General features: G+C 41.0%; 1 protein-coding gene across 1 annotated transcript; it reads right to left on the bottom strand.

The window, feature by feature from the left end:
- Positions 1 to 654: 654 nt before the first annotated feature.
- On the bottom strand, positions 655 to 12,956 carry FAM110C (family with sequence similarity 110 member C). The gene is made up of 2 exons (XM_084622090.1): positions 11,588 to 12,956; positions 655 to 4,993 (listed from the first exon to the last, which is right to left on the bottom strand). The coding sequence occupies exon 1, from the start codon at positions 12,717 to 12,719 to the stop codon at positions 11,631 to 11,633; it is 1,089 nt and encodes a 362-aa protein (XP_084478216.1). The 5' UTR covers positions 12,720 to 12,956; the 3' UTR covers positions 655 to 4,993; positions 11,588 to 11,630.
- Positions 12,957 to 13,357: the final 401 nt, after the last annotated feature.

Genomic DNA, 13,357 nt, shown 5'->3' with positions numbered 1-13,357 from the left:
AGGCACATCCTAGTTTTTGAGATTGAACAAAACCAAATGTAGGTAATACCGAAAATTAGGGTTGCCAGATGTCCAGTTTTCAACTGAACACCTGGTCGAAAAAGGACCCTCCCCAGCTCTATGAAAATGACTGAGTGAGTGAGGGTGGGGGAGAGCACACAACAGAGGGAGGGGGTAAGATGGAGTGAGTGGAGCGGGGCCTCAGAGAAGGGGTGGGGCAAGGGTGTTTGGTTTTGTTCAGTCAGAAAGTTGGCAACCCTAATTAGTTTGAAAAAGTTTTGTTTGCTTTTAAAAATAAATGTTACGCCACTTGAACCATGACCTAAAATGGGAATACAAAATTATTATGAGAAAGATTAGCTTTGTAGATATCAAATTTACTGATACCAGAACCCACTATCCATTTTATGAGAGAGATCTTCTTAAGAGATTGCCTGCCTGGTTCTTTACGCAGAGATTGGGATATGTTTCAGAGAATCATCTGCACCTTTGAATGTTTCTTCAAACCAAAGCTTTGCTCACCACTACAAGAAGCTGCTGTCCCAGAGCAATTAAACATGTGACAAGGAGTCTGAGTTTTAAAAAAACTATAGTAACAGTAATGTAAACAACAAACAAAATAAAACTACAAGCTACCAAGAACAAATTACAAACTTTCAGTTGTGTATTTTTTTAATTTGTATGCAATGAAATAAAATACAGATTTGTTTTTTTATAAGAATATAAACGTAGGAACCTAGGAAATTCCATACTAGGTCAGACCAGGACCAGATGAAGGTGCAAGAAACCCCATAACAGACAATGATGGAATAACATGCTTATAGGAGGCAGTTTCTTCTTAGTCCCCATCAATTAGTGGTTGATTTATGCCCTGAAGCATGAAGATTTATATCCATTTTAAAAATGTGTATATATATACAACAATCTGCACTCTTGTTACACAAGTTTCAGAGTAGCAGCCGTGTTAGTCTGTATTCGCAAAAAGAAAAGGAGTACTTGTGGCACCTTAGGGACTAACAAGAAGTGAGCTGTAGCTCACGAAAGCTTATGCTTAAATAAATTTGTTAGTCTCTAAGGTGCCACAAGTACTCCTTTTCTTCTTGTTACACAGATTCCTGTACATGGCTATGTACAATATACTGAAGGGATCATAGTTTACACCTGATGTCTTAATTGTAAACACCAGGCTCTCGCCATAAAAGCAGACTTTGTACCTTTTTTCCTGTTAAATTAAAACTATGGACACTGTCCCTTTTCACAGTGATAATATTAGCTTTAAAAAACTGGTTATGAAGAGCACTGGACCGTTAAAATTAAGCTGTGCAATAGGGTTGCATCCAATGTGGCTTTCTTTGTTTGCATGGTTCCAGTCAAACAAAAACAAGTGAGTTAATTTGTGATCTTCTCCCAGCAATCCTAGTTTTATGTTTGCATGAAAATAAAGGGTAAGTCCTGGCCCCACTGATGACAATGGCAAAACTCCAATTGACTTCAGTGGGGCTGGGATTTTACCCAAAAGCGCTAAACAAAACTTGAGGAACCCCTTACAAAACACACCAGTTTCGTAATGAAATAGATGAGTTTCCCAGTGCATCCCTTCCTTATTTTAAGGGTTTTTGTTGAAGGATAAGGAGAGTCAAAGGATAAGGAGAGTCAATGGCCAAGAGTAGCCATTGGGTTCCCTATCATCATGGGGCAGGTCAGCATCAGAATGAGGTAAAAGGCTTTATAAGTAACAGCAGCAATGGAACCTGAGCAGAATGTGCTAATTCCCACTGTTCAGGATGAGCGTGGTAAGATGTCCTCTCCCAAGAGATGTAGGGATAAAGGGACTGTCAGCTGTCCCCTTTCCTGGTAAGGTGGAAAAGGGTAGATCTACTCAGAAGACACTTATAGGTAAGGGGAATTCATAGCTTATTAGGTGTAAGAAAAGGTCTTGGGCAAATCTTCTCTGAGGTTCAACACATCCAAAGTTGAACAAAGCCAGGTGCATTTGCTCTAGTGTTGGTGTGAAAGGTCAGCACAGCTCCATTAAGCAGCTCATAAAGGCCAAAGGTGGGATTTTCAAAAATGCACAATCCTGGCATAACTGATCCCACTGACATCTATGGTAAAACTCCCACTGACTTCAATCGGGACAGAATCAACTGATTCTCTATGCTTTTGAGAATCCCATCTAAGTCCTTTACATATCTCTTCCTGTTATTTAAAGTCCATGGCCAACTTATCTCACTACCATCTCTGATACAGACCCAATGGAAACTTGAAAGGGAAACCAGAAACCTTTCTAAAAACCCGGCCCCCCTTCCATTGTGTTGGTGCACTGGTTTGTAGCTGCGGGATTTCTCATGAGCTCTGAGCCGTCTACAGTGGTTCATTCGTATTTCCAAGAAAAAGCATTCAATAGCTTTTGATAAAACATATACATAATTCCATGTACAGTAATTTGCAAAGTGAGCATAAGAATACAGTGGGTCACATTGCTGACTTATCAATCTTTACAATCTCCCTTTAAACAACTGCACATCAGTGGATAACTCTAACCATATTAGCATTGACGGTGTAGTCTATCGTGAATCAAAACCGAAACTTAGATTATTTGTTTTGAAGGTGCTAATCTCTAAGTATACAGTAGCTCACTGGTGCTACTTGGTCCTTCCTATTCTCTGCCTGTGGCACATAATAGTCTATTCTCCTGTGACCTGTAATATTTTGGTCAAATTTTGGTTGTTGGGTTTGGTGTGTGGGTGCTGGGTGGTGTTGGTGGCTTGTGATAAAAAAGTGGTCAGAGCTGATGATCTGGTGGTCTCTTCTGACCTTAAACTCTGTGTCTCACTAATACAATCATTTCAGTTTCCCCTGTGTAGAGCAGATTCAATAAATACTTTATTTGGAAATGTTATTTTTATATATATAGACAATTTAAGATATGTGTATGTGAATTAACACTAAACCAATATAGACAAATGCCCTGCATTCTCATACTGGGGGTGAGAAATAGTGACAAATACGTTTTTCTTAATTAAATAAGGTTAGCCTGACTCATAAGTCTACTGTTAACTTAAAGTCAACTAAAAACTATTAAATAGCACTTAAAGTGCAGTATTTTGGCTCACAATGGTTGAATAAATTAAAATCGGAAATATTTGATTCTTATGGTTAGAGTGAATGCTCTATAAAAATGCCATCACTCAGTCCTTCTCCTCCCTCTCTCATAGTTATGTTACAAGACTAAGTCTTTTATAAGATGTTAAAAGTGCTGATTAGGTGTTCATTCCATCTTCTCCTCTATGCCTGCGTCTGGTTCACTTTGTTCGGTGGGGGCATGGCAGCTCATCGTTGAAAGGGGCTGATTGACTGCTTACCGCGTATAACCCTAATGGAATGTTGGGAATGGAATCTCATTTTCCTGTACTTGTTACAGTACAGGTCTGAGAGTCCAGTGCTGTAAACAGAATACTATAGCCATGGTAACCTGTGGTTCAACTTTTAACCTTTCAGCACACTGAAATATAGGGCCAGATTCTGATCTCTTTTTTATCAGTTCAATTATTCCAGATTGACACTGCTATAACTAAAATCAGAATCTGGTCCCTACTTCATTTCCCCCCCACCCTGCTTTGTGATTTATGGTATCAGGAATAAATAACTCAGGGAAGGGCATTTTCTGATAACTAATGACTGACTGAGCTAAGGATCTGAGGCATAGCCAAGGGCCATAAACTCACATCTACATCTACAATCAAACTGAGTGACACAAATTATTTTTAAACAGTGTTTAAACACAGTTCAAATAAAGTTTGCTTGGTCAGTGCAAAGTAGGTGTAGTCGTTATAACAATTATGTTGACATGGTGCTGTCTATACTACAAGTCGAATAATCTCAGCACGTTTGTCTGGTATGTTGCGGTTGTGTCCTAACATGCCTTCTTGTTTACAATGCAGATAGGACTTGTGTCCTAACATGCCTTCTTGTTTACAATGCAGATAGGACAATGCTATTATAGATTCATGCTAATCAGCTGTAACATTACATATGCTGTGACACTATTCCCTAACATGAGTCAATAAACATGTTGCCCATCCTCAGTACAAAAATAAATGTGTTAGACTATAGACAACCATGTGCTGGCAGGGTCTGAGATGTAGTATAAGAAGAGCCTAAGGGCCTACCTAGACTGCACATGTTATCATGCTGGAGCACTGTTATAACAAAGAAGAGTCCTGTCTAATATGGAACGTGCATTGAGTTTCCCTGTGTCATAGCTAGGCTTTGGGAGTATGCCCAAGACCATATGTGAAACATGATTTTAGCCATCCATTCCCACTCGCTGATCAGCCTGGTCTAGTTGGAGAACATGTTCTCTAGTTTGCCTTAAATCTCAATCTAGACAAGGCCTCAGAAGGAAGCTAGTGTACAGCTGGCTTTAAATACTGTTTATAAAACTGTCATGTTTGGTCCACTGTCACCAGCCAGGCAGAGTGTGCTGAATTCATGTCAGCATGAGCCAGGTTTAAAGTCCTGTTAACACACTTTCTTTGAAAGTGTAGGTGGAGCCTCCCTGCAAAGAAATACCTGACCCAGAGGTCATTGCCACTTTGCTCCCGCTTTCTCCTCCCCGGGTCTTGCTGATGGATTTGCCATCAGTCAGAGCCAGACATGCCACACCAACCTTCCTTCACATTTAGGATGACATCCTGGTGCACTGACCTCTTTCTGGATATTACCAGATATTTTAGCACGTAAACCTGCCCCTGCTCTTCCAGAAGCTTTAATTTCCCTCCATCTCAGTTTGTAACTTCCCTCTTGCTGTTGTACTTCTGTACACACATATGCCTGTGACAAAGAGTGAGCCTGCAGACGGGTGGGAGGGCAACAGGAAGTTGATAAACTTGCACAGATTTATCATAAGCCAGATGATAGAAGAGTTTGCTGTGGGTCTATCTGTCTGTATCCTGTTTAGTCAGCCGCCATCTCAGGGAATGTTTTCAGTCTAAGGAAAGAAAAAAGTGCTATTTAAAACACTTAATGCATCATACTGGTACAAGGTAAGCTTTAACACTTCATTCCAACTGCTTACAACTACTACCAACATAATCAATTCCTTTCCTGAGAAACCCACCCTAAAAAGGAGCATTCTTTTTTTTAAAAAATGCTTTTGAAGCTGAGGACTGATATGAACTGTGTAATCTTGATTACAATCAGAGAGGAGGATGTTCAGTTCACCCTTTTTTTAAAGCCATAACCATCATTAAAGCAATGAGGAGCAAAACTCCCTGAAAGCCCATAGAGTTGTGCTCCTCCTAATGTCATTGGTGAATTTGGCCTTTAAGACTTTGTAACTTTATAATGCTGCTTATCTAGGCAAAATCTAGTCAATTACCTTTGGGTTATTTTGAGGCTAACTATAGATAACATGGCTTCTTAATTATCATCCTGCTCAAACAAATGTGTTAGTTCACTTCATGTCTCCAGCAGCAGTTTTATTTATGCAGTGTTTTACCAATCATAACAGAATTCATGAAAAATTAAGCTAGGAACATAAAATATTAATAGGAGCGTCTGACTCAGTAAAAACCTGCAGTTTAAAAAAGCTGTTCTACTCAGAATGAACATTAGAGTCTAGGAAACATGCACAGAGGGTTTTGTTGGTTTTTCTCTTTTTTAAAATATGGTGCAACAATTTCAATACACCAGGCCATGCCAGGGGCTTTAAGGAATATGTCTGTTGAAAGGCAAAGAAAGCACCTAGTTTCCCTGGGGCAGGTTTCCTGGGTCTAGTCCATTAGCCTCCCTGTTCCCACAGCTGATAAATGCTGAGCACTTTGTCTACACAAAGGCCAAAGGGAGCTGAAGGGCTAGCTTCTATTTTCAGCTTATCTGTCTGATCTCTGTGTGGTGTGATGCTCCCCACTCAGGTTCCCAGAATCTGGGGTGCACTTGAAGCCCGAATGTCTCCTCCCACAATTTTACAGCCCCGCAGCCTGACACCATGAGTCCAAGTCAGCTGCGGGTGTTTAACTGCAGTGTAAAAATACCCTGTGAGCACTGCATTTTTTGCAACAAACATGATGGCCTGTGGTCAGGATAAACTCTAGCATTGACAAGAAGCTAGCTTGTGGGTTTGTAGGAAACACAAGTCTCAGACCCAGAGTCAACACCACCAATTGTCTGGTGATAACTACTTTAATTCAGCCTTATTTATTATTAAATATTTATATGAAGGTAGCTCCAAAAGGCCCAAATCCTCTTTGTGCTGGGCACTGTACATTGATATTTGTAGGTGAGTTTTATAACGGTTACTGGGTCTGTTAAAAGTAATGGCCTAAAATCAGCATTGTTGGATTTTCCTTGATTTTTCATTAATTGTGGACCAGCTCCTCTGCTGGTGGAAATCAGCATAGCTCCATTACTGATTTACACCAGCTGAGAATCTGTCCCTATATATTTAAAGTCAGGTTTACGGTACAAACTGCAAAAACAGAGTGTACCAAAATATTTGCCTGGGATGGACAACATAATGTAGTGTGCCCCTCTGAATATCATTCCAAATTAAACTCAAGATGGCATCCTTTCTGCGAAAGCAGCTGAGGGAAAAGCTACTTTCAGCCACACAGTCCCTAGGTTGTTAGAGTTAGAACAGCCATATCTAGCCTATGAATTTAGTTTTTAACCAATAGATACCCAAGTTCATGCAGGTCCTTCTCCTACTCTGTTAAACCAGGGGCTGTAAATAGCATCAGTTTTGAACTGTTTATTTGACACATTCATTGGGTAATTAAATACAATTAAGTGACATGTGACTGAGCAGATCTCAGGCTCAGCAGTTAAAATCTCTTTCTACCCCGTCTAAAAATAAGCAAATTATATGACCTGAGTTGTATATTCACTCACACACTCTTCTACTCAAGTAATTTGTTACCAATTCTAGGTTTGTACTATACTTCTCTGCATATTATTGCCAAGAGAGTTAGAGTACTCGTGTCCCAGTCATACTCATTCCCATGCGGATTAGTTTTGCCTTTGTAAAATTCAAGGGATCAGTAATGCTAGTAATGAATGTCTCTGTATGCTTTGTGGATCACATCCAATATTTGCAGAAAGCCAGGATGCATTGCTTCACTTCAGGAAGTTCCCTGCATTGCTTCAAAGGGCCTAGGCTGAAGGCTTAGCATGTGAGTGGTTAATTTGTCTCACTGTGGCTCATCTTCTGATTAACCAATTATGTAAACACGTGATGAGTTATAAGTGGAGATTTTGTGGTTTAGATTAATACAGAAGATCATTCTGCTAAGCGTTTCTTTTGTACAGAAACATTAGTACCAAAAAAAGAGTAAGTTCTTAAATATTAATGAAAGTGTTAAGGGTTTATATGTATTCTTGAGGACCAGTCAACCAATCTTATTTCAGGTCAATCATGGAAAGGCTTGACACTGTAGATGACATTTGTTACCATGAATTTTCACGTGGTACCCACATATTTCAGCATCCTCTGAACTGTTAGTTGGAACAGAAAGCAATACCAATAAACATTTCAAGTGTGTCTTCCATCCACTCTAAAAACATGATTAAAATCTCACAATGCCCTGGGGAGGTAGGGAAGTATTATTTCTCCGGGGCATAAGCCAGGCTCAAAGAGGTTAAACCACTTGCCCAAGATCAGACAATAGGTCAGTGACAGAGCCAATAACAAAAGCCCTATCTCCTAAATTCCTGTCCTGTCCTAATACTTGTATCTGTTTTGAAAACACACAAAAAGACATGTACAACTATGTTTAAGCAACATTAAAACTGTGACACAAACTCATAGAAAAAGCAGGTAAGGAATTTTAAATGTGTTTGCCACCATGTCCTCAAAAAACAAAACAAAACACAACCCTGTGCCTATATGGATAAGAAGAAATAGGTTATAAAACTACCTGTAATTCAAAGGCACAATGGGGTGTCAGTCAATACTCTGAATTTCTTTGTCCTTACTATTAATGATATTACTTAAAAATTTCTGGTGTATGCTTCCTATGTATTCCCTCTTCCCCAAACCACTATCAAACGATATTAAGGAAACAAAGTTTAAAAGTAAATTTCCCATCATAACATAAGAAAAATTGTGGCTACAATTTTTAAAGACAGAAGCATGAAAACATTTGCACATATGTATGGGTCTATATTTATGTGACGTTACCCTACCTGTATGTGCAAATTGGGCCATTGCATGTGCAAATGGCTATTTAGGTAGCTACTTGCCCAATTCTCCTTTTATACAAATCAGGTCTATGCATGTTTAATGCTATTAACTTAATAAAATTAGCACTGATTTACACTGGTGTAAATGAGAAAAGAATCAGGCCATAAAAGTCCACTTGGGCATGCAAAAACCCCATCTGCACAAGCAATTGAGATAATTATGTTAACAAACGTAGGCACAGAAATGCGCTCACATGTTTGGGCAAGGTTCTTTAAAGAGCTGACCCTGGATAGCTTGAAAATAAATTAGTATGCCATTGTAAAATCAGAATATTATTTTTTTAAATCCATTTAAAATCTGCTATGCTACATTTTAGAACCCAGTACTTTCATTTACATAAAAAATTCTATGTCTTTGAAAAACCTGTCACAGCTTTGGCCCTGCTTCTGTCTTTCCTTTGCATACCCCTCTAAAGTGCAACAGAAGTATAATTTATCTAAAGTCCTGCTCTGTGGATTATTAACATGACAAATATTAAGGGTCCAATCAAGAAGAAAGTCTCTTTGGCTGCAAAAGTACCTGCGGCATCAGATGCTGACTGTGTGATGGGTTGGTCAAAGGGCAGAAAGAGAGAAAGGCAACACTTGATTCTGCACCAGGGAGTTGCAGAGCTTCTGTGAAGGTGGGGAGCACATGTGAATGTACTTCCGGCTTTCCATACATTACAGCACCCTTTGCCAGACATCTTTTTATGAGGTGTGCCTAGCTGGTTTGTAGGCTCTTTAGGGTAGGGATCATCTGTCTCCTGTGTCATCTGCAACACTGAACACACTGATAGCATTTCACAAATAAATAATAAGAGGCCCAACAGCCTTCTTCCATTTGACAAGGCCCACATGGCCCACACTGTAACTGTAGAATTACCACAGTTCTAGTAGGAGAATAACCTCACAGCTGGCCCCAAGAGCAGTGGCAAAGAGATCCTACAGCCAGACGTCTCTTGTTTCCCTTTATACAAAGCCAGTTGCTTTATACAAAGCCAGTTCCAGGCTCCTGCACCCAGTAGCACGAGGTGGTCAAAGGCCCCACCTTCATAATTGTGTAAAGTTCACAGCTGCAGAAACTTTTGCAAACCCCCACATCCACCATCTGTTTTATGTGGCTCCCTCTCACATCAGCTCTAGAGAGTGAGGGAGGGGAACTCTTCAGCTCAGAGAAACCTTCTCTTTTCTGCAACTGAATTCAGGCATGGAGCTTTAACCCAGTGACATATCTGTGGGTTGACAGCATCACACATGACAACTGTCCCTATTCTGGAGGCACACTCTAGAGCTGGTGAAAAATATTTTGTGGAAATGATTTTGACAAAAATCAAAATTTTTGAGTTTTCAACATTTCAATGACAAAAGTAATTCTATGAAAAATGGGTTTCAGAGTAGCAGCCGTGTTAGTCTGTATTCGCAGAAAGAAAAGGAGTACTTGTGGCACCTTAGAGACTAACCAATTTATTTGAGCATGAGCTTTCATGAGCATCTGATGAAGTGAGCTGTAGCTCACGAAAGCTTATGCTCAAATAAATTGGTTAGTCTCTAAGGTGCCACAAGTACTCCTTTTCTTTCTATGAAAAATGTAAATGAAAATGCATTTTTTGTTTTTCTCAAACAAATGCAGAACCAGAATACTTTTTTTTATCCACCTCTAAAAAATGTCCTGTTTTTTAAACAGAATCTGTATCAAGTTTCCATCTTGTGCCTTCTAGAAAGCTCTCTTAGCCTAATATATTTCAATGGTGTTAAAAGGTATATTCCTCATTAGGAATGCTCAGAAGTTAGTAGGTACTGTATGCTGCATCTTTCAGACTCTTTTCTGCCCTACGTTGTCAGACAACCAAGCTAGAATCCACCACCATGTTAGCATGTCAGGAGATACAATGAGTATGCTTAATGCATATCCCAACATTTTCATAACCCTGAGCCCCCAGGCAACTGCGTGGGATGGAGTCACAGGCCCTTACTCACTTCCTACCTACAATAATGTAATGTGGGATTAATTTCTTTGAAGACAGTGGATTCATATCACTATAAAATCGGTGTACCAGGAGAAATCTGGGTAACAGTTCTTGATCCACTAGGAAATTGGCTCAGGCATTATAATATCCATGTTCTTTTGGATAAGCCATGGACTCATTTCAAACAAGTGTGCCAAGGGCTGATTAGTATCCTCTTAATATAAAGATTATGAACATGATAAATTCACAAAGGGCACATGTAGCTCATTGTGTCAAGGATCAGTTAGCACAATTTAAAATAATACTGTGTAAGAGGTCCAAGGCCTAAGGGATGTATGTGCTTGGGTCAGTAAGATTTTCATATAATGGATACTTTGGGCAATTTGCATTAATGAATAGCTACTAAAGTTCCTAGGAAAATGGTTCTTGCCAATAGACAAGACTCACCCCAGGCATAGGTACAGCTCTTATTAAAAGTCAATGGGAAGTATGCCCACTTACACCTGGAGTGCATTTGGCCCATTTCTCTACGTGAAGTAATAGCTTTCCAAGACTCTCACATTTTTATTCATTGTTGTAGTTTTTAAATATCGGCCCGGCCCACCAAACAAACCACATCACTGACTCCCAAAATCTGCTGCTTGAATTGCAGTAGCACAACCATGTGGGCAAAGCCACGAACGTTCTTCAACGTCAAAAGAGCCAAACTGATTACAATCGACGTGAGCAGAGAGAGCAGTCCCACTTCCCCGCAGAGCTTGTGAAATGCCAGGCATCAGCTGGCAATTCCTACTGCCAAAGCAGAAAGCTCTGTGAGAATGGGATCTCTAGAAAAAGCATGGATATAATAAGTGCAGGCAAAGTGGGAGGGATAGAAAGAGAGCGAGACAGAAGGGGAGGGAGGGGGAAATTGTACTACTACACGGTAAATATAGACTACCCCTAAACGTCGAGTGATTCAGTTCAGTTTGTTTGATCTTACCTGCTACAATTAAGGGCTGAATAATTTTTCTGGGGTTTGTCTTGAGTTTAACATAGCAGAAACTGGTGAAAACAAGTAATTTACAAAGCAGGAGACTGCAAAGGGCAGACATTCCTTGTAAACCCTGACTGTTTACTTTCATTTGGGGATCTGATCCAAGCTTGCAAATTACAGTTGGTTTCTCTTTTTTTTGTTGTTGTTGTAATACCCCGGACTCCTGTTTTACAAGAACTCCATTCCCCCAAACTAGGCTCCTAGGTGCTACTGTAATTCTATAAATAATAATAATAGCAACGTTATGTGCAGAAAGCAGCTTGTTCCTGCCATTCATAGAACAGACAAACTCAGATAAATCAACAGTGTTTTAATAAAAAGATAAATATAAATGGGCATGGCTGGGCTTTGCACACACCTTGAGTTTACCAGGCTGTAACGCATGCTGAAAGGAGAAGCCTTCACGCAAGCTCTTGTAGCATGTTGTTAGTCTCCTTGGCTTTCTTACAAGTATACAGCCATTTGATTATCCGAGCGTTGCGCTCAATCACTGACGTGGTGCTAGGGACCTGCTCAGTCAGTTCTTCCTCCAACAGCCCATCATCCCCACTGTGCCTTGTGAAGTCGCTCTCGGATGTTGCCAGGCTGATGCTGCGGATCCTGAAGGAGATGTCAGAAATCACAGAGAAGTTCTCTCTGCCCAGATCCTCGACTACCTCGGGTTCGAGGCCGCAGTACTTAAAAAACGTGTCAAACTCAGAGAAAGACTTGGAATAGCGAGAGCTGATATCAGACTGGGAACGATGCAGCCCTTTCCTCCTCATGTCCTTGACCTCATCAGGTGCAACAGTCAGTTGTGAGGAGTCCTCACACTCACGCTCAGGAACAGCTCGTGCGTCTGTGTTTGCAGGAGCAGCGTGCTCAGCTACACGGCTGTTTGGCTCATTGGCGGCGTGTTTGGTGGATACTGTCTCCTCACTTTCTGGTGTGAGGTCCTCCCCAGTTATGTTGGGCATCTCAGGGGAAGTCAGCAGCTTCTCCTTCATGGACCCCTGGAATAGCCACCTCACCAGGCCCCCTCGTGACCTCTCATTGCTTTGACCTTTCACAAGCTCACATTTCTGGCGATAGATCACTAGGGAGTCTGGCCGTACCTGCTTCTTGGAGCTGCTGCGCCTTGCTATGGGTGGATCAGGTTCCAGGGGAGCACTGCAGGAATACATTGCTTTAGTTGGCTCCGAGTTTTTTGTGCCTTTCCCTCCACCAACGTCCCTGCTGATTTTTTTGTTTTCCACTGAACAGCTCTCACTGCTGCTCTCTGAGGCTGAGCTCAGCCCGATGACGGGTTCCTGCTTAGTGCTGATTACATGCTGACTTTTTACATACTTGGCCTTATCAGCTGCCAGTCTTTCCACAGCACTTTTCCTGCCTGGGGTGCCTGCCTCCATCTGTCTGCGAAGGTATTCTGGCCCCTTGCTGAGGAGTCGCACTGTCAAAGGGAAGTCCGAGATGGCGTGCATTCTTACGGCGTGAGAGATTTCAGTTGGCATATCAGTTTCAGGTACACTTATTCCACTTATGGTTCTGGGGGAAAAAAAAGAAAAAAAGCCACTCTGTGGAATCTGCAGCTTGCACTCTTCCTGTATAAGTGCCCAGTGAGTCTTTCCAAATTCCAAAGTCTGCTGCTGGTTTGTTTATTTACCTATGCGAAATACAAAAGGCTCTTCAGCCTCAGTAAAGCCCCACTGTCTGACTGTGTCTGCTGCTAACACTCTCTGACTACACACCTCCACACAGCTGCTTCCTTGCATATTCACCTTATAGCTAAGCCGGCCCCTGCAATCCAAACATAGCCAATCAGGTCTGTGTGCAGAAGGCCCAGCTGACATCACCAGTGAGCTGGTTCATTGACGTTAGAGGAGTGGCTCAGATCATCAACACTCCATTGCCTCCAGCAAGGACAAGCACTAATTAAAATATTGTTTATGAGCATATGCTTTCAGTAGTCTCCTCCTCCAGCAATCTGACTGAGTCAAAACAGTAGAGGAGTCTTCCTAAGATTAATGGGGCCACTACAGACATTTGGATTTTATGGGAACAAAACTTCAGAGATGTGTTTCTTCCAGGAAGGCATCTCTAGGACTATGTGGATCCTGTACTGTACATGCACCTAGAACTATAAGCTCCA

This window comes from Lepidochelys olivacea (genome assembly GCF_965140295.1).
Source record: "Lepidochelys olivacea isolate rLepOli2 genome assembly, chromosome: 3".
NCBI lineage: Eukaryota > Metazoa > Chordata > Testudines > Cheloniidae > Lepidochelys > Lepidochelys olivacea.
This window is presented reverse-complemented; position numbering and strand designations above follow the sequence as displayed.